Genomic DNA, 23,472 nt, shown 5'->3' with positions numbered 1-23,472 from the left:
TAGTATAGCAAATGTGTCTTTTCAAATGACCTGTAATATCAGCCTATCATTCTAATTAATTCCTTAAACTCATGAAGATTAATCTATGCAACTACAATTCTTCAAATTCAAAAGCTCTTCATTATTCTTATAATTATAAAAAAAACTATATAACAAATACAATAACGCAATATATGGAGCAAACAAAACGAAAATTCACACGCTCATCACGTTCACATTCACAAACAACTTTAGTATAAAAAATGATGACAAAAGAACACGCATACAAAAGATAATAAAAGAATCATTAGAAAAATAAAGAAAAAAACTCTTACGTCTCTATTGTAGAACGCAACTGAAGACTTACAGCTTTATCAAAAAGATGAGATACGTAACGCAATAAACGAGACGACAACAGCACTCAAAAAAACAATTCAGGCAATAAACTTTAAGAGAATCAAAATTAAACACCAGCAACAATCTCGCTAGCAGTCTGCAGACTGTCGACCATCTTCTGAACCTCCTTCCGTCTATTAAGAGTGACATCGCTCTCCTTCAGCAAGTCATCTACATCAGACTTGTAAAGCTTTTCAAGCAACTCACGCTGCATCTCATCCTTGGAGAAGATTACCAAGTTAAGCATAACAGCCTTGGGAACCATATCGATAATCGATCGCTTGACAATGTTGAAGTACGACGAGATCAAAAGTTTGATAACCTCAGTCTCGGCAGTCTCCCGCTCAGAGAGAACACCCGATGCCTTGAGCACAGCTGGTGGGGCTTCCATAGCTGCCATTTTCTTCTTGTTCTTGGTAGCAAAGAACGAGTTGAAAAATCCACCGTTCTCATCCTGTCCCATACCAGCCATAGGCGCAATAGGGCTGCTCATAACGTCCTTAGGAGGCGCACCAGGAATAGGCTTGCCAGTCTTGGGATCAACTTGAACTGGTTTGCTAGCCTGCATACGTTCAGCAACAATAGCCATAGCGCGGTGACCGCTGAGGAAATCCGGATGACCGGTGTTGATATAAGCAGACTCCATATTCACAAGATCCTGCACAAGCTTGTTGGTAGGAAGAAGCGACTGCTTGAAGAAGTGAATAACGACCGACAATAAACGCTCCTTAAGAGCAGGATAACGCTTAAAGACCGGCTTCTGCAGAATCTGCGAGAGAATACGGACCAACTCGTCGTAGACAAGGGTAACACATCTCAGACTCGGCTCCTCAAACCTCTTGATCTGCTGCTTTACAATAACTTCAAACGCTGTAGTACCAACAAATAAAGCCGGCGAAGAACCGGATGAGTTGTAAAGAATGGTTCGAATATCAACGTCCTTGACCTGGTCAAAAGGATCGACAGATTTGATACCATTCGAGTACAATTCGTGGAAGACAAACGAAATACGCGCTCCTCCGGACAACTCCATGCTCGACAGTTCCTGTGAATTACCATCGAGAATGGTACGATATTCATTGCAAAACTCGGTAATAACATTGAGAACAATGCTAGAAGGAGATCCGAGAGTGTTATCACCAAGCTGAGCAAGCTCTAGCTGGTACTTTCCGAGCGTGCTCTGAATGCGCTGCTTGATATCCGGTAAAGTAGCCTTGATATGGTGCATAAGAATCATGTTTAGCTTGCGAGCAAGGAAAGGGGTACCACAGTATTGGGCTTTAGCACGGTACGAAGAGTGGTTCTCAAAGAACTCACGCTCGTGCTCAAGAGCAGAAGTGATGGCCTTGCCCTGCTCAATATCTCTCTGACCTCTGTTTATAACAGGGACATATCCTAATCTAAGAGGGATAACTCTTCCAGCAAGGATATCAACAACATCGGTTCCCTGATCCATGAGATCGACCTTGGTCAGAACACCAATTGTTCGGGTTCCTATATTTTGCTTAGTCAAGTATGAACATACTATAAGATGCCAATTTGCTACTCACCCTCGGGGTCAACTTCGCGCGCAAGTTTGAGACCATCTGAGTTGGCCAAATCAGTGTTGGCAGCAGTGACAGCCAAGATAATGGCATTAGGCTTGGTAATATATTTCAGAACCATCTCCTTAATCATACGCTCAATATCCTTTGGCTGGTCACCAACGGGCACTTTGGTAAGACCAGGTAAATCAACAAGAGTAAGAGTAAGAACATTTGGCGAGAAAATTCGCAAGTTGATTGGATTGTTAGAAATACCGGCGTTCTTGCCAGTCTTGGATTCGGTTTCGCGAACAATCTCGTCGCGAATCTTGTTGAAATCTGTTATCTTCTGACCCGGCAAGTGAAGGAACTCACCCCATTCTTCAGCAGGAGCGTCGGCGGATTTTTCAGTCACCGGTCTGTTGATCAATTGAAGGACCTAATGCGGGAGCCGTTAGCATCCGGACTCAAGGTGTGAAGCCAAGCCGCACATGTCTATGCCGTGCGTGCGTATATCTGTCATTAAAATACATACCAGTGGTCGTCGAGTGACAATACCAGTACCTAATAGTCCAGCGTTAGTATGAAACTTGATGGCGAAAGGCTGACGTAAAAAAGTATCGCCCCCTGCTGCCTTTAGAAATAGTTGCAAATGCTCACCTCTGGGCAAAAAGTCACGGCCAACAATGTTCTCAAGTACTGAAGATTTACCGGACGATTGCGAACCAACGACAGTAATCTGGGGCAAATCAATGGGATTGGTAGTAGGACCAAGGGTGGCAAAAGCGTCCTGCGCGCAGAAAATGTGGTTAGCAATATCATCTCAAATATAGTCGCACCCCTCCCGGTACATCCAGCCTCAGACATTTGCCCATGAGAGCTTCTCATCATATATATAATTAGATTCAATAAACTCGTAAAAAACATATAAACGCATAAAGAAACCATTGATGAGCCCGGAGCGTTGACTGGGCGGGTACGCGGGATGGTTGGTGACGGCTGATAGCAGCTCTGACCGGCCAAGGATTGAGTAGCGGGAGTAGCAAACACAAACCTCGCCACCAAGTCGACTGTGTATATAAGAAGGAAAACCTACCTGAAGACGATTGACAGTCGAGATGAGTTGCTGATCCATGGTGAAAATGATATCTGCTCGTTAAGCTAGGAGGGGAAGGAGACTGAGCTTAAAGAAGGATTGGTATCGAGATGGACTGGCGTAAGCTGGCAAAGACGACATTCGCCAGAGAACAGTGATGCGCGGGCAGATCCTGGCACGGTCATCAGTATATCTCAGTCCAGAAGACGGGTACGGCAGTTTCCTGGACGCCACCCATCTTACTGCGCCTTATCGCTCTCAAACACCCTAACCACATCATGTTGCCGTGCCAACCGCTGCAGGATTGTTTACTAAGTGCTGCCTATTTATCAGATGTTGCTGCCAATTACTATTATGACTGCTGCACTTATAGAGACCTGTGGCATGATAAGTATTGTACTTGACAATAACCTCATCGTTATAATAAGAGGTTGTCACTATAAAAAGCCATTTCATATAGCTTATCTTGCGCGGCCTTTTATTTTTGGGCAATGTGCTGACACCACAGCGTAATCTTTAACCTTGAGGCAGCTATGACCGACTCCAAAGTGGTCCACAGGAGCCACTACACGTCATAAATATCAAATAGATCTCCTGTCAAATATCTAAAATATCATATAAATAACGCCAAATAAATTTGCTCATGAACTTCTTACTCCATTAATGACTTCAAATCTTAAGAACTTCTCCAAAACCATCACTCGAATTCTCCAGTGTATATGATCTCAGCACAATCTAACGCGGCCTCCTTGAATACACGTCTCCACTCAAGAGGATCGCCCTTTATCCGTTCAAATATGACCTCGATAAACTGTCCGTCGTATCCCGGCCAGACATAGCACTTTACGCGTCCATTAAGTGGACATTGACGACGATCTCTAAGAGACGCTGCAAAAACAAAGCAGTCCTGACGCTGCGCACTTCCGAGAATACTCCGAATACCCTTTCTCAAGAGAAAGGCTTGCAGATACGATTTGAGGACGTCTAACGAAACCTGAACGTAAAATCTGTTTAGCGTATCCTTCGGTAGTAAGTCTTCGAATTTTCGCGCCTTTTGCGTTATGGTGTCTAATGTATTTGGTAGATCTGATTTCTTTGAGTATTGTAACAACGAGATCTCTTCGATACCCAAATTTTCGTGCTGAGTCAAATTTGGGCGCTCTCTCTTATTTCCAAGAACAGGTTGCGAAAGTACGTCATTCAAATCAGATTGACGAGCGGCAAGCTCTGTAGGCTGAGAGCAAGAATAAACGTTCATATTGTTGAGCGACCGCGGTTTCAAAGGGTCGGTTGAACTTGAGACACGATTCTGGCGTAAATCAATGTGCATGCCTCCTAGCATTGTCTCCGCTAATTTCATGGAATCTGTACAAATACCTTCCGAGTGCAATAGAGGATTTTTCCTCATGAACCACGGATGGGTTCGAATTCCAGAAAATGAAAACCTCATTTTAGGATCCTCCTCTAGTATCTTTATTATTAGCGACAGTGGCTCTCTAGCAATGTTTTTCCATGGATGTATCTTCTGTAGCAAGTTGAGCTTCTTTGCCGAAGAAACGAACTTGCAAAAATCGCGATCGCCATCAACTGCCCAGTTCCACGGTGTACATCCAGTTAGAAGTACGAATAATATAATCCCACAGGACCAGATATCAACCGGTTCCAAATCGTATGGTCCTCTATTGGCTAAGATTTCGGGCGCAACATAAGGCGGACTTCCACAGACGGTGGAAGACTGCTTAGTCCTTCCGTGACGTTTGAAAATTGTCGCAAGTCCGAAATCAGACAGCAGTAAATTACCTTGTGCGTCTAGTAAAATGTTTTCTGGCTTTATATCTCGGTGTGCGACGCCTCTAGAATGGAGAAATTGAACAGCGCCAATAAGTTGCTTGAAATACATATGAGCGACGTCTTCGTGCACTCCGACATCGGCCTCAATTTTGCTGAACAAATCACCTCCACCGGCAACATCTAGGACGAACCATACCCATTTATCATCTTCACCACTTCTAGAGCATGACAAAATATTTCTGTGATTGGAGCAGTACTTCTGTAAAAGTCCTTCGCGCTTAATATCTTTAACAGAGTAGCCAGAAATGTTTCTTGCGTTTTCTTTATGGACAAATTTTGCAGCAAACGCCTTGCTACTACCACATAGATATACCCTATGCTTATTGTTAGTATACATATAATTAAAGCAATAGGCATGCCACATACTTTGCAAAGGAGCCCCGTCCAAGTAGGTGACCAATGTGAAAATCCACGTCCGGCAACGGATCCGAGTCCCAATCCATTTACATAAACGGTGACCCAAAAAAATAAAACTATAAGACTACCGTGTCTATCTGTAGTCTAGGAAGTATGTAAATTGTGAAGGTCAGCAGCGTTTGAGTTTCTTAGAAATTAAAATAAATAACAGAGTCCCCACAGATACGCGAGTTAGATGTACGCATAGGTAAACAAACGTAGTGCTCTCTTCGCGTTGACCTGGCAACATGTAGATTAAAAAGGGGATAATATTCAGAAATATCTGGCCTCGAACGTTCGTGCTTTCAAACCCAGGTTTGTTTCACCGCAACGCCCCTGAAAAAAAAAATTAACCCTTGGGAGTTTAGACATGTGCTGAATTTTCTTTATTCTTGATCTAGTGTTCATCCATATTTACCTACTCCGCACAAGATGGCAAAAAGGAAAGCATCGAGACCGGAGGATGTGTCGAAAAAGCACAAATCAGAATTGGAGACTAAAGAAACCAAGGAAGAAGAGGCACTGGTCGTAAAGCGAGCACAATCTTCAGCACTTGCTCCAATTCTCCGGGTCATAACCGGATCTTATGAGCATCAACTACTATGTGTGTCTCTTTCAGTCGACAAGCAGGCATTCGCTCATCACAAACCCGGTAGTGATGAAACAAAGGCTACGAATTTTTTCACCCCAATTTTTCATTTCGCTTCGCATACCGCTTCTATAAGATGTGTTGGCAACGCGAAACGATACCTTGTCACTGGCGGAAATGATGAGCATATTAGACTTTACGATTTGCAGAAACGGAAAGAGATTGGCACTTTGATGCATCATGAAGGAAGCATTACATGCATGGAGTTTGTGAAATCAGGAAAATGGCTGGTGAGTGGAGGTGAAGATGGGAAAGTTTTGATTTGGAGAACTCAAGATTGGGAAGTTCTGGCAGATATGAAAGGACATAAGGGGCCCGTGAATGATATCTCGATTCACCCTTCAGGAAAAATTGCATTAAGTGTCGGGCGTGATCGCTCTTTACGGCTATGGAATCTTATGACTGGAAAAAATGCTAGTGTGTTGAAGATGGGCCATGAAGAGCCGATTCAAGTGTGCTGGAATGCTACTGGCGACAAATACGTTGTTGGCTGGCAGAAAAAGATTTCCATTTATGACATGGTGCGTGCTTCCTATGAACTTGCTGATTCAAACAATTTCTAATCTATTAGCTTAGGACTCGAAACCATTGTCATCAATTGACTTGAGTTCGCCTTTATACAGAATCCGATTCCTTCAACTCGAAGAAGCCGGAGAAACAAAAGAATATCTAGTGACTTCAGATTCTACAGGATCAATCAGTTTTCGAGATACAGCTGCAGTCACCGAAGATACTATACCAGTAGCGTTCAAATTGGAAGCTCACACAAGTAGAGTCAAGGACTTTGCATTCTTCACCAGGTCATGCCCTATTCTTTTTGGTGCTGATGAAAGCCAGACTACGTTCATGTCAAGCGTGTCTTCAGATGGGAAGATAATTATTTGGAATGTCAATGCGCATGAACCTATTGCTGTGTATGAAACCAGCGAGCGATTGAATTGCTGCACATTGATTGCCGAGGAAGTTGAAAAGTACGAGACTGTATTGCAGAAAGTGAACAAGGCAGAAGATACAGAGGATGAGAGTGAATTTGAGAATGATGATTAATTGCTTTTTCACTAAGAAAGTTTAATCACTATACATGATTATGAAGCAACGATAGAAAATAGTTTATTCAAAAGGAAATTGAAGATCTGTATATATAAGAGTAGTCCATAATTACTGGATCGGATTCCGTTCACCTTACCACGCCTCCCAAGTTTGCGATCCCATAGCTATCAAGCGATTGAAAATCATATCACGATTTTCAATGGCATTAATAACATATTGCTGCTTCTGTCCCCCAAAATCAGTTGTAATAAACAGTCCGTCCCTAATATTTCGCTGCAAAGCCCATCCTGCAAGCATTTCGGTCTTCCACCCCAGTCCGCCAACTTTCTTAATCTCTACAATATCATTGACTGAAAAAGCAAACTCGACATCTGTTTCCTTGGTATTCCGCCACATAGATTCCGTTACAAAACCACAGCACATGTGCTGACGATCTCCAGAGCTGTAGATGAATATATAGCCCCGCTTTCCATTGTAGCGCGCGCCGCATTTCACTGGGGTCTTTATTCTTGTCTCGTTCTCATTTGCTAGAACGCCCAGTCGCGCCTTTGAAGTCTCGCTACGACCCACTCTGGCTTTCACGTGATCTACAGCCATCATAGTAGACACAGAAAACTTGGCAGCGCTCCTAGCGGCCGAGAGTATACGGTGTCTTTTTTTGCCGGTCTTGGAGCCGGAGCTCTTGCTAGAACTAGAATCATCTCTTCCCGCTTTGACAGTCTCAATAATCTCTTCATCAGCTCCAGAGAGATTTTTGCCTAGCTCTTTAATCTCTGCATCTTCGTCTTTGGGTTCTTCTTTCTCCGGATCGTCAACATAAGCTGGTAAAACTCGACGGCGCAATTCTGCTTGACGTAGCAATGTAAGAGCCAATTGAGCATTTGTTGGAACTCCATAAAATATGGTACTGCACTAGTATGTCAGCATATGCTCTACTTAACCATACATAAAAGCTAGCGTACTTTCTTGGCTCGAGCAACTCCATCCAGTGAGGATAATTCTTGTTGAGAAATAACAGAGATCTTGAGATGATAGGGTCTCCAAAGATAAGAAATCCAAGTAGAAATGTAGTAGTTTTGCTCACCATATACGCAGAGACAAAATGAAAGCTGCAGCCGACGCCAATTAAAACTAAACCAAATCTATTGCGAGGCCAAGTATCAAAAGGGCTGACTGGAGATAGCGCACTAGATATGTCAATTAATCTACTTGTCATTCTGGAGTATAGCTTTCAACTCTTACTTTCCTGCTCGCTCCCAGCCGTCGGATATATTTGAGAGAACGTGCATGATGGGCTGAAGAGATGCCCAGATAGCTTCTTCCATAGGTTGAACTGTCTCATCATTAGTAGCAGAAGGTCTACCGTGAATATATGTAGCTTCCTCATTCATTGATTTGGCTGCCAGTGCGACCGGGTCCAGAGTTTTTTCATTCGGATTAATAGTTGACGTTTCTTCATCTTCAATGGTATTGCTGTTATTCTGTCGTCCCAAAGCGCTGCGCACAACCACAGACGCTACACTAGAGACAAAACTATGAGCCTCCATCTCAAGCGCCTCTCCTTTCATCGCCTCAGAACCACCTGTAGCACTGTCTAAACTACCAATCTTTCTGGCAGGAGGAGTTTGAGCTCCACCAGTTCGTGAATTAACTAGAGATATAGGAGCTGGTGGAAACAATATTCGCCGCGATCGAGGAACAACAATGAGTAATACCAATGCACCTATCATCAGTGCTCTAACGCAGTCAAAAACCCACGCAATTGTGTACGCCTTCATCCAGATCAACGAATTAGTCATGAAAAAAATCTATAAAAAGGGAGAATTACCATGCAAAATAACGTAGTACGGAAAGTCTCTTTCCATGATCTAATTCGGGCAATATGTTTGACTACTGCAAGCGTTCCAATGATTATAGTCATATAAAACCTTTCGACCGTCATTCTCAGCTTATCAGGAGATCTGTATTGCTCACTGCTTGCAATATTTATGTCGATTCCACCAGCCGGCCGTAAATTGGTCGCCTGCACATGCTGAATTTGCTTGATTGAAATGGGCAGTTAGTATTTTGTGATGTTGATGAAAATGTGCAATATGTGCAATAAGTACCTTATTAAATCGTCGTAAAAGCATCCAAAGCGTTTCACTAGGTACACTATAAATCATGGAGCGTTCTCGCGGACTGTCTTCAAAATGTAGATTCCTGGTTTCCTGCGTCACCAGCTGGTGTAACTTTCCTTCCAAATGCTCAGTTCCGGGTCCATAACGAATCGGGGCCAGAGGCTCGTCAATCGTGGTTGTGGTGCTCTCGTCGCTAGCAGGTACCGTGGATGAACGTCGAGTAGACGCTGGAGATGACTCTGTTGTCTCGTCGGCAACAACCGAAAAACTTGGTTGATTATTATCATCCAGAGATTCCATTTTCAAATTCTTTTCAAATTCTTATCTAAAGAGCAATGTGTTCCCTGTATATCTATGATCGCGGGGAAAATAGGCTGGCAGATCAATTCAAACCAATTGCTGAAGAATAGGCTGTCAAATCAGGCAGAAAGCTATACATCCAGACTCAGCGCATATAAATACATGTCCATTTATCTCCAAGACCGGACATGATCACTCTGCCGGTTGCGTAAGTGCTCTGATTAGGCAACGCCAGAGACAATCAATCGGTGCAATAACACTATGACGTTGGCATGACTAAGATACTTGGTACACACGCCTTATTTGTCGACACGGCCATCCTCTTGGTTGCCACTTCCATGTTGGCAGACTTACCTCCGCTTCATTCTCCCTTATTGTTTTCACTTCTCTCTTACGCTTCCAATCAATCATGATTTTCTGACTGTAATCGAATTCTTATTTTTAATCTGGTTGTTTGACTTGGGCAGCGAGGTTTGTGATCTTTTGGTGGTGCCCACTAGTGCTTGCTGCGTGGAGAGAGTGCTGTTTGACACGAAGGAACGACTAAGCATCAGTTTATCTTGCTCTATTCGAAAATTCCACTCAAGTTTTATCTAGTCTTTGGTATAGAAAACAGCTGGAGGGATTTTTTATCTTGATTCGGTAGTGTTCCATATTTTTGGAAAGCTTTTTCCTTCTGTTGCCACGGCTAGGCGTCAAGCTTGTTAATTTTAATATTTAATCTGATTTTGTGGTTGACAAAGAAAGCGTATCGTTTTATTTACTGTTACCCTGAGTAAGAAGTGGTTTAGAGCAGTTCATTTGTTGGTTGCCGTGTACACTCCATATTTCTGTGATTACCTTCAAATCTGCCGAGTCAATTATTCTCTGTCCCCTACGTATAACTTCAGGTGATTTTATCGTCGCCAAAGCTACCAGAATATTTACAATATGGTTACATCGCTACAGGAAGAGCTGGAAGATATTCGGCAGGAATATGCTACATCGTTAGAGGAGCTGACGTTCAACTCGAAACCAATAATTTCAAATCTGACAATTATTGCACAAGAAAATATGCAAGCTGCAGAGGTCATTGCGCGTGCTATCGAAGATCATATCGGTAAAGTAAGTTAGCTTATACCCTCTTAATTTTTATTTTTTTGTTTTGAGAATTGGGACCACCTTTTGCTTCAGAGCTGTATACTGGTTGTATGCTCTAATAGCTCTGGATATATGACATGAGTTATGTGATTTTCTTTGTGAAACATGTTTGAACTAGCTCCCCTTTCTCTATTCGTGTAATGTAATGCCCAGACGATTATAGATATCTGTAGACGTATCATATACCTACGGTGTATGGAAAGTTAGAGGCAAAAAGGGAGTTGCTGAAGAGATTGTTGTTTGTACGAAATAGCGGATATGACTGAAGAAAAAGCGCTTATCCCATCTTATTTGTTATTTTAGCTTATTATCTTTTGCGTTATCCGGTTTACTAACTAAATTTCTCAATTGAAGTGTGCACCTGGCCATAAATTGCCGGTCCTCTATCTTTTAGATTCAATATGCAAAAATGTCGGGAGTCCGTATACTACACTTTTTGGCAGGAACCTATATCGCACGTTCACAGGCGCTTATACATTAGTCAATGACTCAATCCGGAAGAAAATGCATGAGCTTTTCAAGACATGGAAACAGCCTGTACCCAGTACTGGCCAGCCTCTATTTGCCCACGAGACTCTACGAAGGATTGAGAGCTATTTGACGAAGGCTATGTCAGCTGTATTAGAGATACAGCAGCAGCATCAGCAAGCGCGTCCTCCTTCATTTCGCTCGACCCCACCTCTTGGGCAAACCGGACCTGGTCAAGAACCCTCCAGAAGTTATCCAGCATCATCAGCTTCCGTCCCTGCCTCTATGGCTCCTTCCACTTCAGCTGGTGGTTACGATTCGTATTTTCAAGCTCCAGATACCGGGAGTGGTTATAAAAGTTATGCAGAAGTTAAACCTGCTTCTGCTATCACAAAAGCAAGTCTCACAGCGGATCTGAGTATGTTGATCGAGCTTACTCGGGAGAAAATTGAAGATCATCCTGCAGACGTGGATGCAGCGACGCAGCTGTCTGCACTTACACAATTGTATCAAATTGTATCGACTTCTGAACTATCTGGTAGCCAATTGCAGACCATCAAAACCGAATTAGATGTTCTAGCAAATGATTTGGGTCGGTATAAGAGTAACAAACGGAAAGCCCACCCTGATCATTCAATACTTAGTCCGCCGTCAAAGCGTGCATGGAACTCGCCACAGTTGGACCAGCAGGTTCCTGTTTGGACACCTCCAGTAGCTACGCAGCCAGTGTATGCGTCGACACCGCCACCGGCGGTAAATTCTCTATCAATTGCCGGTTTACAACCCGACCTATTAGCGCAGCTTTTGATCCCGCAAATGCCTCAGCAGCAGCAGCAACCACAATATGTCAATAATAGCGCTTTGACTGCTGCACTGGCTGGAATACCTGGGCTTGTTTTGCCGGTTCAGCAATCTCGACAGGTATCTGCCAACGATGCCGCAGCATTGTTGGCCTCACTTATGAGCGCCGGATTGATTAACACTGGCTTGTCTAAGCCGGAGAACAAGATGCTAGAAAAGTTGATGGGATCTGACGTCGAGCTGTCAAATAAATTTATCCAGAAGTATGCATTTGTTGCGTTGAATTATAACAAAGTTTTACTGACTCATTTTTATAGGCCACGATCTGATCTGGTCGTTCTACTTTATGACTCGCTGCCATTACTCTGCAGTACCTGTGGCCGTCGCTTTGCTGACACTGAACGAGACAGAAAAGTTCGCGATGCTCATCTTGATTGGCATTTTCGCGTCAACAAACGTCTCCGAGACGATAGCAGAGGTCAGAGCCGAAGCTGGTATCTTGGTGAAGAGGCATGGATTCAATCCGCCGATGCGGATGCTGACGTAAATCCCGATGATATAAATGATGGAAAAGATAAAGCGGGAACTGACGGTGGCGATGTGAACAATGCCGAGCTGGCAAAGAAGATGCAGGAGGTATCGCAAAGGTATATATCGACGCCAAAAGATGCTGCTGTCGTCAACACGCCGTGTCCGATTTGCATGGAAAAATTCAAGAGTGTTTGGAATGAGAAAGCTGAGGATTGGGTTTGGATGAATGCAGTTCAGAATTCGAATGGGAAAATTTACCATGGCACTTGCGCTCTAGAGTGTGGGTTGATTTGATTTGATTTTGCTTTTTTTTTAATATTTTGAAAATGGCGCTACACTTTTTACATTTACATGTAATAGCCGTTTACTAGCTGGTACATGTGGCGTCTGTATTAGCAACATGAGGTAAAAATAATTTCGAAATTTATAATGATCTGAAGCTGGAGACAGGGGCTTTCTATCTGTAAACTCGTAGTCGCTAATAAAGTTTAAAGATTTCGCCTTCATCTTTTTGGTCATCATTTCCAACTTCCCTCACCGTCAAACAAGCAGCATTCACACAAATGTCAGACGAGCAGCGAGAGCGTCGCCCCAATCCTCGAGGATGGCGGCACCCAATCGCTCCATATGACCCTTACGACCCGGCCGACCAGCGTCCTGCGCAAGGATACCCGTCCGAATATAACGAGCCAATATCGAAGAGCTGGCGAGTTCAAGCAGGAGAAAATCCTAACTATCGCATGTTCGTTAATCGGATGCGTATGGGCGCTTTTCCGGGAAGTGCACCGCCAAGTGATCTATATTATGGGCGATTGAAGGCTTTGAGAAAGGTGAAAAGAGGTGGTGCGTTTTTGGATGGAACTCATTACGCTAGTATATTGCTTTGTTCTGGTCAGTCCAAGTCGAGCTAAATTTTAGTTGTGAATGATGTTAACATTTAATTTTTCTTTAAAGTGATTGTTATTTATGGGACTTTTTTCTACCGCTGGAATGATGGTTATAGCAACGTTTTCTCTGGAGTAAGTGCAAATACTTTTTTGCTAATTTGTACGCAGATGACAACTAACATCTTGAAAGCCGTATCGTTTTCAACTACGAGTTCGCAAATTTTTTGGCCTCCAGCTTTCCCGTGAACAAGAGGAAGATTTGGTACATATCAGATACCGCAAACACGCAGACCGTATTTTAGACAATGCAACCGTGAACACATCCAACTTTCAAGGTTCAGAATGGGCTCTTGAGAGACCGCGTCGGTCACACTTACTAGAAGCTGAGCGCGTCAGACAGGAAATGGAAGAGCTATCGCTAATTGCTCAAGGCTCTTCCAGAACAGGTGGAGCTGTAACTGCTGAAGATCTGGGTACTCCACAGTCCACACCGAATAGTGGGAAGAGCTGGTATCAGTTCTGGAAAAGATAAATATTGTATATAGTCGAGTTGTGTGATATTATTGTATATATTGGGGTTTGAGTAGAAGAATGAATTTAACAGTATTTAGAGACTTGAATGTAATTATATTTTTAGTAAAATAGCAAAGCGCCATCAGTTGCAATGATGTAATCAGATAGAACTGCAAGATTTCAGAAAATACAAGCAGCAAGAAGTACAGCATTGCACCAACCAGCCACATCATGGGCAGGCAGGACAAGAACTTTTGAGTCGCTAGCAAAAGAAATGTAAGTGACGAGCTACTAGTCTATGCAAAAGTATTCAAAGCAACAAGTGCGATAAGCAGAGCTACAAGTTAGCAAACGTGTGTTTCAGGTCACCGAATTGCCTGCGCAGGATTTTTTTCAATGCCTTCGCAAAGCTCTAAAATATCACTCCCGAATATTCCATTATCCCAGTCAGAAACTCGTGTCTGACCCGCCTCGTCCCAAAAATCGTAAAACCTCACAGTTTCGTCACTGGCAGCAGTACATATCTTACCCCCTCCAGGTGAAATAACAGCATGTAGACATCTGATGTCCTCTTGCCATGGTATTTGAATGATTGGACGACAGTCTGGATAAGAATAGATGGCCATACGTACTGGATGTTCAGGATTCGCGTATCCAAAAGTAGCTGCTATTTCACGAGAGCTACGGGACCATACTAGTGAGGTAACTTGTGCGTTTGTGCTAAATGAATTAACAAGAGAACCAGAATTTGTGTGCCAAAATCGAATAGTGCGGTCATTGCTACCTCCACCTATTTATATTTATGTCAGCAATCTTCTTCTAAAAACATGCATAGTGGTCGAATTGTCATATAGACTGTATACCAGTGGCTAAGAGAGATGGAGACCACGGGCAGTATGCTAACGCTTTCACAGCCGCTCGGTGGTCCCACCGATATCGAGGAGAAGTAGCAGGACCGTCAAGGCCAACGTCCCATATGGTGCATGTATTGTCGTTCGCACCTACAGCCATCTGTGTACCGGATGGATTGAATGTGATTCCTTGTAGTAATGCGTCAGCAGTGATTTAAATTACCTTGCCAGAATTACAACACAAACCACAAATCTGCTGATTATGGCCCTTTGTTCTGCCCAGCATCTCCATCGTGAATTGATTCTCTGACCCGCCTTCTGCTCTATGCACGACAAATCGTAGAATCTCGCCCATCTCATCGCCAGCGTAGAATTCCATGACTCTAGAGGTCGCAGGCATAGGCCGCCACGCAAAGCAGCACAAGCCAATAGTATGGAAATACTCTGCTCTTGGCCTATCTCGGGCTCCGCCCCAGCAAGATATAGAACCGTCCATTCGTCCGATTGCTAGCGTATCTCCATCTGGGGCGAAGCAGATACAGGCTACCGGCGACGCGACCCATTCTGGCAGAAGAACCGCACCAGTGCTTTCAGTCCAGATGTATACTTCATGGTTAAGACCAACTGCTAGATCGTTGCTGGTAGATGACCAAGAGAGAAGATTAGTATAGAAATCGTCTCGTAAACCAGGCGCATCAAGGACACTATTGTATATACCGTTAACACAAATAATTTATAGTATACAGATTGAAAAGTATACCGGAATGGAGCATAGCTGAGGACTCGCTTTAAAGCTCGCTTCCTAGGTGGAGATTTAGACTCCCGATCGCGACTAGCAGGCCTAGCTGAAGCCCCAGCCAAAACGAGCGACATATCTGCAGGACTAACGCCTCGATCGTGGACAAAATGAGTGCGCCGAACAGCCCGCTGCTCCTCTTCAGTTTCGTCATGCAAGAAGGAGCGGCTTTGTTGAAAATTAAAAATTCTACCAGATGCTGGAGAGCCTGGGGTGGCTCCACCGATTCCAAGGGCACCAGCAATGATCTGGCCCGCGTCGATGGTTGATCTGGGTGGTGGCACTGCTCCGGGCGGGGGCGGATGCTGTCGTGGCCTGGGTGCAGGTCTAGGTGATATATCAGATGTTGGAGGCGTATCTACATGAAATAAAGAAAAGGACGAAGACGATGGTATAAATCTGTCTGGAGATAAGGCACCGCGGCTGGATAAAGCTCTCTGTCGACGACGACGTTGATTAGAGGAGGAAGGCCTTGGAGTTGAAGACACCGCGGTCAATAATAAAGAAGCTTGAGCATGACTATCGCTATTCTCACTAAACGCCCGAGAGTGAGATCCGTGTATTCCAGACAAGGCTGGCTCAACTGTCGCTATTGCTTCCATCGCAATGTCAATTATCAAGAGTGCAGCCGGTCAGATTGACAAGCATGAAGTCAACAGCTCGCCAAAGCTTAAAATCAAATAGAAATTTCAGCAGAACACTCTATTATAAACCCACAGAAGAATAAAGACTGGTCGTTTCGATTGTGCACGAGAGTGATTGCGAAACGGGCGAACAAATAAATAGATTCGAAACGCGTACGCGTTGTTTTGGAGGACAATACGCTCCAGAATAGCGGTCTCATAGACTTGCAGTTATATTTAATTATTCTGGTTAAATCTATCCAGATCCCGTTGTTGTCTATCCAATCGCTGCGAGATATGCTGTAGATTTACTCTGAAAACAGCTAATATATATCTAATGTTTTGATTTACTCTAAAAAGGATACTGCTATACTCGAATGCGTAGCACACTGCTAACAGAGTAGTTGGTAAATGTGGAGGATATGCGAGAATAAAGTTTCAAGATGGCCAGCTAAGCCTGTTAAACATACTCTCTTCTCGAGAAAACTAATCTTTTATCTACGTCCTCTCACCTCTGCCACCTCGCATCTCGTGCTCAAAGAGAAAATGATCCTGCGGCCATTCTTACTGAGTGTGCTTTTTTTTGCTGTAGCATTCTTTGCCCTTGAAGTAGTCGAACCGGACTTGACACCGACTGCATACCTTGCTAGAGCCGACGCTCTGCTAACCGGAGGCGCGTTCGCTGATGCCCTCTTATTTTATGATGCGGCAGTAAAAGCTGATCCGCAAAATTACTTGTCCGTTTTTAAGCGAGGAGCAACGTATTTATCAATTGGGAGACTACAGCCTGCTCTTGCGGATTTCGATCTTGCGCTAGAGATGAAACCCGACTTTGATTCGGCGCTTGTACAGAGAGGTCGGCTGCGTACCAAATTGGGATTATTCGACGATGCATTGAAAGATTTCAAGAAAGTCTCTCATCCGTCGCAGGCCAAGAACATAGAGAATGTCAAGATTTCGGAAAAGGCTTTAGCAGCAGCTACAAAGGCTTACCAAAAAGGCGACGCTGACGAGTGTATAGAGCAAACTAGCGCAGCAATTGCTTATGCGTCGTCATTGATGGTTCTGCGATCTATGCGAGCAGAATGCAGACTTAAAAAGGGGCTAGTGTTAGAGGCAATTTCTGATATAAGTCATTTGGCGAGCTCAAATCCCTTAGCAAATGAACCCCATGCGAGAATTGCCAGGCTGCAATTCTTTTACTTAAATGAGCGAGACAGAGCAGTTCAGCAACTTGCAAAGTGTCTGCATTTTGATCCTGATGCAAAGCAATGCAAGGCACTATTCAGGTCCTACAAGAAGCTTGACAAGGAACTGGTGAAAGCGTTCCAATTTAAAGAAAAACGAATGTGGGGAACTTTTGAAAAGGCTGCTGGACTTGGCACTGCTAATAAAGAGGCTCTTCTGCCACAAGTCAAGAGAATGATGCAAGAAATTGATGAAGAAGAAAGCATTGCCAAAGATGCGCCGCGAGAGCTGTTTGTCGAACTCCTAGAAGGAATGTGCGAAACATCGCTTGAGCTTTCGCACTGGAATTCCGACTATTGTGATCAACTGCTCGACTTCAGGCCAAACGCTGTTATGGCTCTCTTATTTACTGCAAAGAAACACTTGAATGAAGGCGAGTTAGAGCGCGCAATTAATATTCTGACCAATGCTCGTGATTCAACTGGTGGTCAAAACCAGCGTATCAACAATATGCTTCATGAAGCTCAGGTTCTTCTAAAACAAGCAAATTCAAAGAACTACTATAAAGTTCTTGGAGTATCTCGAACCGCGGATGAGAAGGAGATTCGCAAAGCCTACAGAAACAAAACAAAAGAATTCCATCCCGACAAGTACAGAGGAGATCTCAAGCCTGATCAAGTCGAAAAGAAAATGGCTGAAATCAATGAGGCTTACGAGGTCCTGTCAACTCCCGACCTTCGGGATAGATTTGACAACGGCGATGATCCGAACGACCACAGTCCACCTGGCGGTCCACGCCCAGGTCAGAATCAGTTTTTTCACCAACAACACTTTGGCGGGCAATACTTTGGTGGATTTGGAGGTGGTCCAGGTCCAGGTGGCGGCCAGAGACAGTTTTTTCAGCAAAGTGGTGGCCAAAGAGGAAGAACTACTAACAAAAAAGGTTTTTTCAATCATTAAGAATGGATAGTGTATGTACTATTTATGTTATTTTTGGCGTTAGGGTCTAGATGAGCGAAAGAGGATAATTTTAGTAGAACAAGTATACATAACCACATTTGCATTTGCATAAACTTTTTCAATTTATTCAGAACTATATCTACTGTTTCGGAAATCTAATCTATATCTGTAATAAAAAATCCCACAAAGCCTTCTCATTAACATAATCATGATGCACAATCGACACCAAGAAATATGAATCATGAATCGTATCAAGGAGCTTCCACGAGTCCGAGCTCTTGGGATATAGTCTCTGCCACTCTCTCCAAATGCCAAACGCCTCCTCACTCCAAGCTTTGAAAGATTGTTCTTCGATAATGGTCGGCTGCACGACTTCACGATTAGGGAAAACTCCCCACGTAACAGCATTCACGTCAGAGGCTGTCATATTCGACAAAAAGTCATTTTTTGCATTGCATGCGTAGTAAGAGATTGAGTCCGACGTCTGTAGACGGCGTTTCAGTTGCAGCCAGGTGGATTGAGGAAGGAAGAATTCAATCAACGCCTTTTGGAATATGTAGCCGTTATGCGGTCCCCAGCCAAAAACGGGATCATCGCTTCGCAAACCGTTAATAGAAGGCTGAGAGGCGACGGTCCAGTAGCCTAGCTTGTTGAGTCGCACCAATTCGCTTTCAATTAGTTTGGTCTCTGCACTTAGTCCCTCCTCTTCTGACCAGGGTAAAACAGGGAGTGTGCCAGTAATGTAGCTGATGAAGAGCTTGGAGATATCATCGGTTGATTTCGGCTCGCCCCATAGCTCGAGCGCCTTTAATGCTGGAACATGCAGAGTAATACCATAGCCATCGATTTCACCATACGCTTAATAGTTAGGAGTTAGCAAGAAATTTGCGTACATTCATTGGCAATTTGAATAAAAATACATACCCGGGGATCGCGGATCACCCCAACGTCCATTTGGAAAGTCATCCCAAGATGCTTCAGTAGTCATAGACGGGGCGGCTTTCTCTGATACCTCGAGTCCCTTAACATCAGCGATCACCGAGTCAATGGACTGGGTACCAGCAACTGGCTTTGCAGCCTCGGCTGGAATTCTAGTTGGTGCATGAACAACATTGCTTCTATCTAAAATCATAGCGGTAGTGCGCTCGAGATTGAGAGTGTAGAAATGGAACCCTCGCACGCGGTGCTCAGTTTCGCTGTATATCCGCGAGATCATCTCAACGAGAATTTCGACACCCATCTGCTTAACCTGCTCATCGTCTGCGTTTGGAATTGCATTTAACTTCTCAAGGATAGCTTCGGGAATATGCGCGTGGCTAAGTTTTGCTGTGCGAATAAAAGACTGATAAGTGTTGATCGGCAGTAGGCCGGGTATTATTGGAATCGATTTGAAAAGTCCAGACTTGTGGTCTCGAAGCTTTTTTTCAAATTCGATGAAGCGATCTGTGTCAAAGAAGAGCTGCGTCATAATGAAGTCTGCACCCGCAGCCGTCTTCTCAGCCAAGTAAGGCAAATCAAGCAGAAAATCCTGCGCCTCTGGGTTCGAGCCATCTGCATATCCTTCCGGATAAGCCGCCACACCTACGCAAAAGTAGTCCCCATAGGATTGGCGGATATATTTCACTAGGTCGACAGCGTGCATGAACTCTTGCGAATCCGGTGGTGTCCAATACTCATCTCCTCGCGGCGGGTCACCTCTTAAAGCAAGAATATTTCTGATTCCAGCCGCTTTTGCGTCACGCAGAGCTTCGTCAATAACCTCTTTCGCCATGTTTGTGCATGTCAAGTGAAGACACGTTGCAAGTTTTAGCTCTGAATGGCAAAGCTTTGCAAGATCGAGGGATTTGGCGGAGGTACTGCCACCGGCGCCCCAGGTAATGTTGACAAAGAGCGGGCTTAGTTGTGCCATACGCCGTAGACGCGCAATTAAATTCTGAACACCCTGAATAGATAGTCGTTGTTAGTTAATGGACTTCCACAGTTTAGATATTTGACCCAGTAAAAAGTGGGCCTTACAGAATCAGTCTTCGGAGGAAAAAACTCGAATGAGTAGTAAGGCTCATCATCTCTTAAAGCCGCGATCTTCTCGGTAATAGTCGCCATATTTTATATATCCACCGTTCTAATAGCGCAAAGGATTGGATAGAATGATAATACACTTTGGCGTCAAAATTTGCAATTGCTGAATCGAGACGACGATTGCGAGATAAACTGGATTTATTTACAACTTGGGTTCCGAGGTCGCGAAGTTTGGAAATGCAAAAAGCTGAAATTTTGAGGGGTAGAAACTCTGCAAACTTAATTGCTTCAGTTGCCTATTTGATTGCTATACATTCTACAGTCTCCTTCAAATCCACGAGCTCAAGTATGTTGTTACAAAATAAATTATACAGAATGCTCTACGAAAAATTACTATCTTCGAATGGGTGCACACGATGCAGCTGGGAAACATGCCCAGGGCAGTGTTTCTACTCAACCACGACCAACGAAATCTTGAACATTTGAACTGCAAAACTAATGATGGATGATATTAGCATAATCAATAGAAGCAGCAGCAAGATCATTAACAGCCACATCAGCAATATCCTTTTTGAACTCAGAAACAAAAGTTGCCATTCGTATTCTCCATTTCTTCTTCTCTAGCCCTCTTGCTCTACTAGCTCGCCGAAAAAACCTCCTGTTGATACGCACGATGGCAAAATGCAGCACCTTCTCTCGTGGCAAGAACCCGGATCTTGGTCGTCGAGCTCTTCCAAGCAGAGGATACTAGAGAAAAGGTACAGTTTACCAGAGCTGAAAATCATCGCAGTCCCGCGTATATTGTCACCAGAGCAGCACACATGAATCAGAAAAAAATCAAGGCAGAGAATATACCATTAATTAAATCGCATAAATCTTGACACTACAAAGAAACAAAAGAATGTATCGATATCCTAAGGTCATCACACAGTCATGGGTCAGCCAGCTCAAGAGAGCGGCGCCTGTTGAGCGATGGTTTTAAGGTCGGATCAGTCTGGACAAGCGCATCCAATTGCCCTTTTATTAAGAAAAATAAATAAACGACAGAGTTAAATAAAACATAGTCAATAAACTGACTATTTTGGATTGCGGTCGGTTGTAAGAAAAAAAAAAGGATAAGAGAAGCAGTTGAATTTTTATTGAGAGCGCGCCGCACAGGAATACGAGCAAAGTTTGGCAAAGGGTTCGTAAACGGACTTTTTTTTATTTTACTGCAAATACAATTACAAAATATATCGACATTCATTTTAGAAGACAAACCCGAAAAAGACCAGCGGATATTTCAGTTGATTTGCTTTTACAAGACTTAACCTTGCTGAATATACCGACAGCTATTATTTTTGTGACCGCACTGAACAAGCAAATCTCGTGAGACAAGAACGATTACAGTGTACAATACCACGGAATAGACCAAACAAAGAAAAGTCAATAATGGAACCGAGCAGTAGCATTTGGGGTCGACGAACTAAGTGAGTTTTATTGCTATTTTATCATTTGTAATGCATCTTTCTAACCCGTCCTTTCCAGTGGTATCTTAACCCGTACCAGGTTGCTATCAGCAAAATACTAGGCAAAAGCACGCTAACACACCAGTAACACCAGGAACAAGCTCAATACTATCACCACAATCTCCACTACAGGCTTCGTTGCCGTTTGGACTTCCATCGACAATAACGACGCCTACATCGGTGTTATCACATGAGAGTAGCCCGATTGGTACACCAAGCGCGCAGAAATTTGGTCTCAGTCGGCATTCGTCAAATCAATTATCTGCAATATCAGGAAGTGGTGCTTTGGCCAGTGATGAAAAAGTATGCTATTAAATTATGGCTCGAGGAGTATACAAAAGAAACAGCTACCTGACTCTAGAAAAATAGGACGACTCGGAAGAGATTCTAAACTCCATCAATTTACAGCTCGAGCAGGCACTATCAGTACCGAGACCAGAAGATGAGCATGTACTCAAGTACAGCTGGACATTATGGTTTTTGCACAGAGCTCCGGGTGTGAGACTCATGAACTACGAGAAAGCTATTAAAGCGATTTCTTCGTTTTCAACTGTAGGTTGGCCTGTATACTACAAGGTAACGAACAACGTTGCTGACGAAGACAAATTTTGCTGTGTAGGTGGAAGAGTTTTGGAGTTTGTACTCATATCTTAGGCGACCGGCAGTCCTGCCCTATAGTAGCGAATATCATCTCTTCAAGACAGGAGTTCGACCAATATGGGAAGATCCGGTCAATGTGCATGGTGGCAAATGGATTTTGAGACTGCGCAAAGGTTCTGGCACTGTTCATTGGGAGTCGTTATTGTTAGCCATTATTGGCGGCGAATTCGGCGACGACCTGGGTGAGGAAATTGTTGGAGCTGTGATTAGCGTTCGGCCACAGGCAGACATCATCTCGCTTTGGACTCGACAGGGTTCAAATGGTAGCGTTAATCTCAAGATTAGGAATATCATGCGCAATGTACTAGGCATGCCGCAAGCGACAGTGGAGTATAAGGTACATTCTGATAGCTTGAAAGAGGATGCAGGAAAAGCGCAGGCTTTACCGGCTGGTGCTGTGAGTGCAGGCGACAAACCACATCGCCCTCGAGGAGGCGGCTACCGACGCGGAAGAATGCACAGCAACGACCCGACAGAGAGCAAGAACTAGAGGATTTAGGTTTGTAAACTAGCAATATAAACTACAGCGAAAATTTACAGTGCTTTGAAGGGTGCGCGTAGTGCGATAAATAAACAAAGACGACGCGATTCAGGAGTTGGAATTGACGTGTCGTGCGCGTGGGACTTAAAATAAACTCTGAGATTCTTCTAAAAAAGGACTAGCATTTGTATAAGCCCATAGTAATAGAGTTATATATGAACTCTAAGTTATAACTGAGCCCCTTGATACGAAAAGGATCTCCTTTGCTTCTGCTTCTGCCTGCCAGCAATTGCTTGTCTACGTATTAGTTTCTCAGTAGCGTAAGCAATCATGAATTTCTTTTCCAGCTCAAAGCAGCAGCAGCAGCATCAACAACAACAACAACAACAACAACAACAACAACAGCAGCAGCAGCAGCAGCAGCAGTATCATGCATATCTGCAGCAGCAACAGCAACAATTACATTATCAGCAGCTTCAGCAACAGCAACTACAGCAGCAACAACAGCAGCAACAACAGCAGCAGCAGCAGCAGCAGCAGCAGCATCAACAACAAATGCAGCAGCGATCCGCACAGATGAATCCGGGTCAAGCATCATTTACACAGTTTCCTCCTCCTCGATCGACATCAGCAAATACTACCACAATCTCAGTCGGCGTCACGAACGGAGGTGCAGGCAGCGCTGG

General features: G+C 43.8%; 10 protein-coding genes across 10 annotated transcripts; 5 read left to right on the top strand and 5 right to left on the bottom strand.

Annotated features, from left to right (window-relative positions):
• Positions 1-97: 97 nt before the first annotated feature.
• On the bottom strand, positions 98-3,107 carry V2V93DRAFT_368564 (Dynamin central region-domain-containing protein). Its single transcript, XM_066909817.1, has 5 exons — positions 2,995-3,107; positions 2,559-2,688; positions 2,434-2,462; positions 1,926-2,337; positions 98-1,869 (listed from the first exon to the last, which is right to left on the bottom strand). Exons 1-5 carry the CDS (start codon positions 3,031-3,033, stop codon positions 443-445), a joined length of 2,037 nt encoding a protein of 678 aa, XP_066766029.1. The 5' UTR covers positions 3,034-3,107; the 3' UTR covers positions 98-442.
• A 584-nt stretch (positions 3,108-3,691) lies between these two features.
• V2V93DRAFT_323499 (kinase-like domain-containing protein) lies at positions 3,692-5,288 on the bottom strand (the record flags this gene model as incomplete). Its single annotated transcript, XM_066907438.1, has 2 exons — positions 3,692-5,159; positions 5,212-5,288. 2 exons carry the CDS (start codon positions 5,286-5,288, stop codon positions 3,692-3,694), a joined length of 1,545 nt encoding a protein of 514 aa, XP_066766028.1.
• A 337-nt stretch (positions 5,289-5,625) lies between these two features.
• V2V93DRAFT_345692 (WD40-repeat-containing domain protein) lies at positions 5,626-7,029 on the top strand. Its single transcript, XM_066907887.1, has 2 exons — positions 5,626-6,411; positions 6,467-7,029. Exons 1-2 carry the CDS (start codon positions 5,674-5,676, stop codon positions 6,935-6,937), a joined length of 1,209 nt encoding a protein of 402 aa, XP_066766027.1. The 5' UTR covers positions 5,626-5,673; the 3' UTR covers positions 6,938-7,029.
• Positions 6,903-9,662, bottom strand: V2V93DRAFT_368554 (uncharacterized protein). The gene is made up of 5 exons (XM_066909816.1): positions 9,049-9,662; positions 8,769-8,981; positions 8,183-8,712; positions 7,903-8,127; positions 6,903-7,847 (listed from the first exon to the last, which is right to left on the bottom strand). Exons 1-5 carry the CDS (start codon positions 9,358-9,360, stop codon positions 7,073-7,075), a joined length of 2,055 nt encoding a protein of 684 aa, XP_066766026.1. The 5' UTR covers positions 9,361-9,662; the 3' UTR covers positions 6,903-7,072.
• Positions 9,663-10,290: 628 nt separating this feature from the next.
• V2V93DRAFT_390989 (uncharacterized protein) lies at positions 10,291-12,594 on the top strand (the record flags this gene model as incomplete). Its single annotated transcript, XM_066912422.1, has 3 exons — positions 10,291-10,464; positions 10,855-12,032; positions 12,087-12,594. The coding sequence occupies 3 exons, from the start codon at positions 10,291-10,293 to the stop codon at positions 12,592-12,594; spliced, it is 1,860 nt and encodes a 619-aa protein (XP_066766025.1).
• Positions 12,595-12,765: 171 nt separating this feature from the next.
• V2V93DRAFT_368546 (uncharacterized protein) lies at positions 12,766-13,898 on the top strand. The gene is made up of 3 exons (XM_066909815.1): positions 12,766-13,191; positions 13,255-13,319; positions 13,378-13,898. Exons 1-3 carry the CDS (start codon positions 12,864-12,866, stop codon positions 13,717-13,719), a joined length of 735 nt encoding a protein of 244 aa, XP_066766024.1. The 5' UTR covers positions 12,766-12,863; the 3' UTR covers positions 13,720-13,898.
• Positions 13,802-16,162, bottom strand: V2V93DRAFT_385902 (WD40-repeat-containing domain protein). The gene is made up of 4 exons (XM_066912252.1): positions 15,312-16,162; positions 14,798-15,255; positions 14,564-14,740; positions 13,802-14,490 (listed from the first exon to the last, which is right to left on the bottom strand). The coding sequence occupies exons 1-4, from the start codon at positions 15,947-15,949 to the stop codon at positions 14,066-14,068; spliced, it is 1,698 nt and encodes a 565-aa protein (XP_066766023.1). The 5' UTR covers positions 15,950-16,162; the 3' UTR covers positions 13,802-14,065.
• Positions 16,163-16,384: 222 nt separating this feature from the next.
• Positions 16,385-18,268, top strand: V2V93DRAFT_368537 (uncharacterized protein). The gene has a single exon (XM_066909814.1). It carries the CDS (start codon positions 16,517-16,519, stop codon positions 18,116-18,118), a length of 1,602 nt encoding a protein of 533 aa, XP_066766022.1. The 5' UTR covers positions 16,385-16,516; the 3' UTR covers positions 18,119-18,268.
• On the bottom strand, positions 18,172-20,359 carry V2V93DRAFT_368536 (methylenetetrahydrofolate reductase-domain-containing protein). The gene is made up of 3 exons (XM_066909813.1): positions 20,135-20,359; positions 19,043-20,060; positions 18,172-18,976 (listed from the first exon to the last, which is right to left on the bottom strand). The coding sequence occupies exons 1-3, from the start codon at positions 20,219-20,221 to the stop codon at positions 18,279-18,281; spliced, it is 1,803 nt and encodes a 600-aa protein (XP_066766021.1). The 5' UTR covers positions 20,222-20,359; the 3' UTR covers positions 18,172-18,278.
• Positions 20,360-21,340: 981 nt separating this feature from the next.
• On the top strand, positions 21,341-22,856 carry V2V93DRAFT_368530 (translation initiation factor eIF 4e-like domain-containing protein). Its single transcript, XM_066909812.1, has 4 exons — positions 21,341-21,606; positions 21,747-21,948; positions 22,015-22,197; positions 22,265-22,856. The coding sequence occupies exons 1-4, from the start codon at positions 21,569-21,571 to the stop codon at positions 22,793-22,795; spliced, it is 954 nt and encodes a 317-aa protein (XP_066766020.1). The 5' UTR covers positions 21,341-21,568; the 3' UTR covers positions 22,796-22,856.
• Positions 22,857-23,472: the final 616 nt, after the last annotated feature.

This window comes from Kockiozyma suomiensis (assembly GCF_038497685.1).
Source record: "Kockiozyma suomiensis strain NRRL Y-17356 unplaced genomic scaffold V2V93scaffold_6, whole genome shotgun sequence".
Taxonomy (NCBI): domain Eukaryota; kingdom Fungi; phylum Ascomycota; class Lipomycetes; order Lipomycetales; family Lipomycetaceae; genus Kockiozyma; species Kockiozyma suomiensis.
Note: the sequence above shows the minus strand (reverse complement) of the source record. Positions and strands in the feature narration are given on the sequence as shown.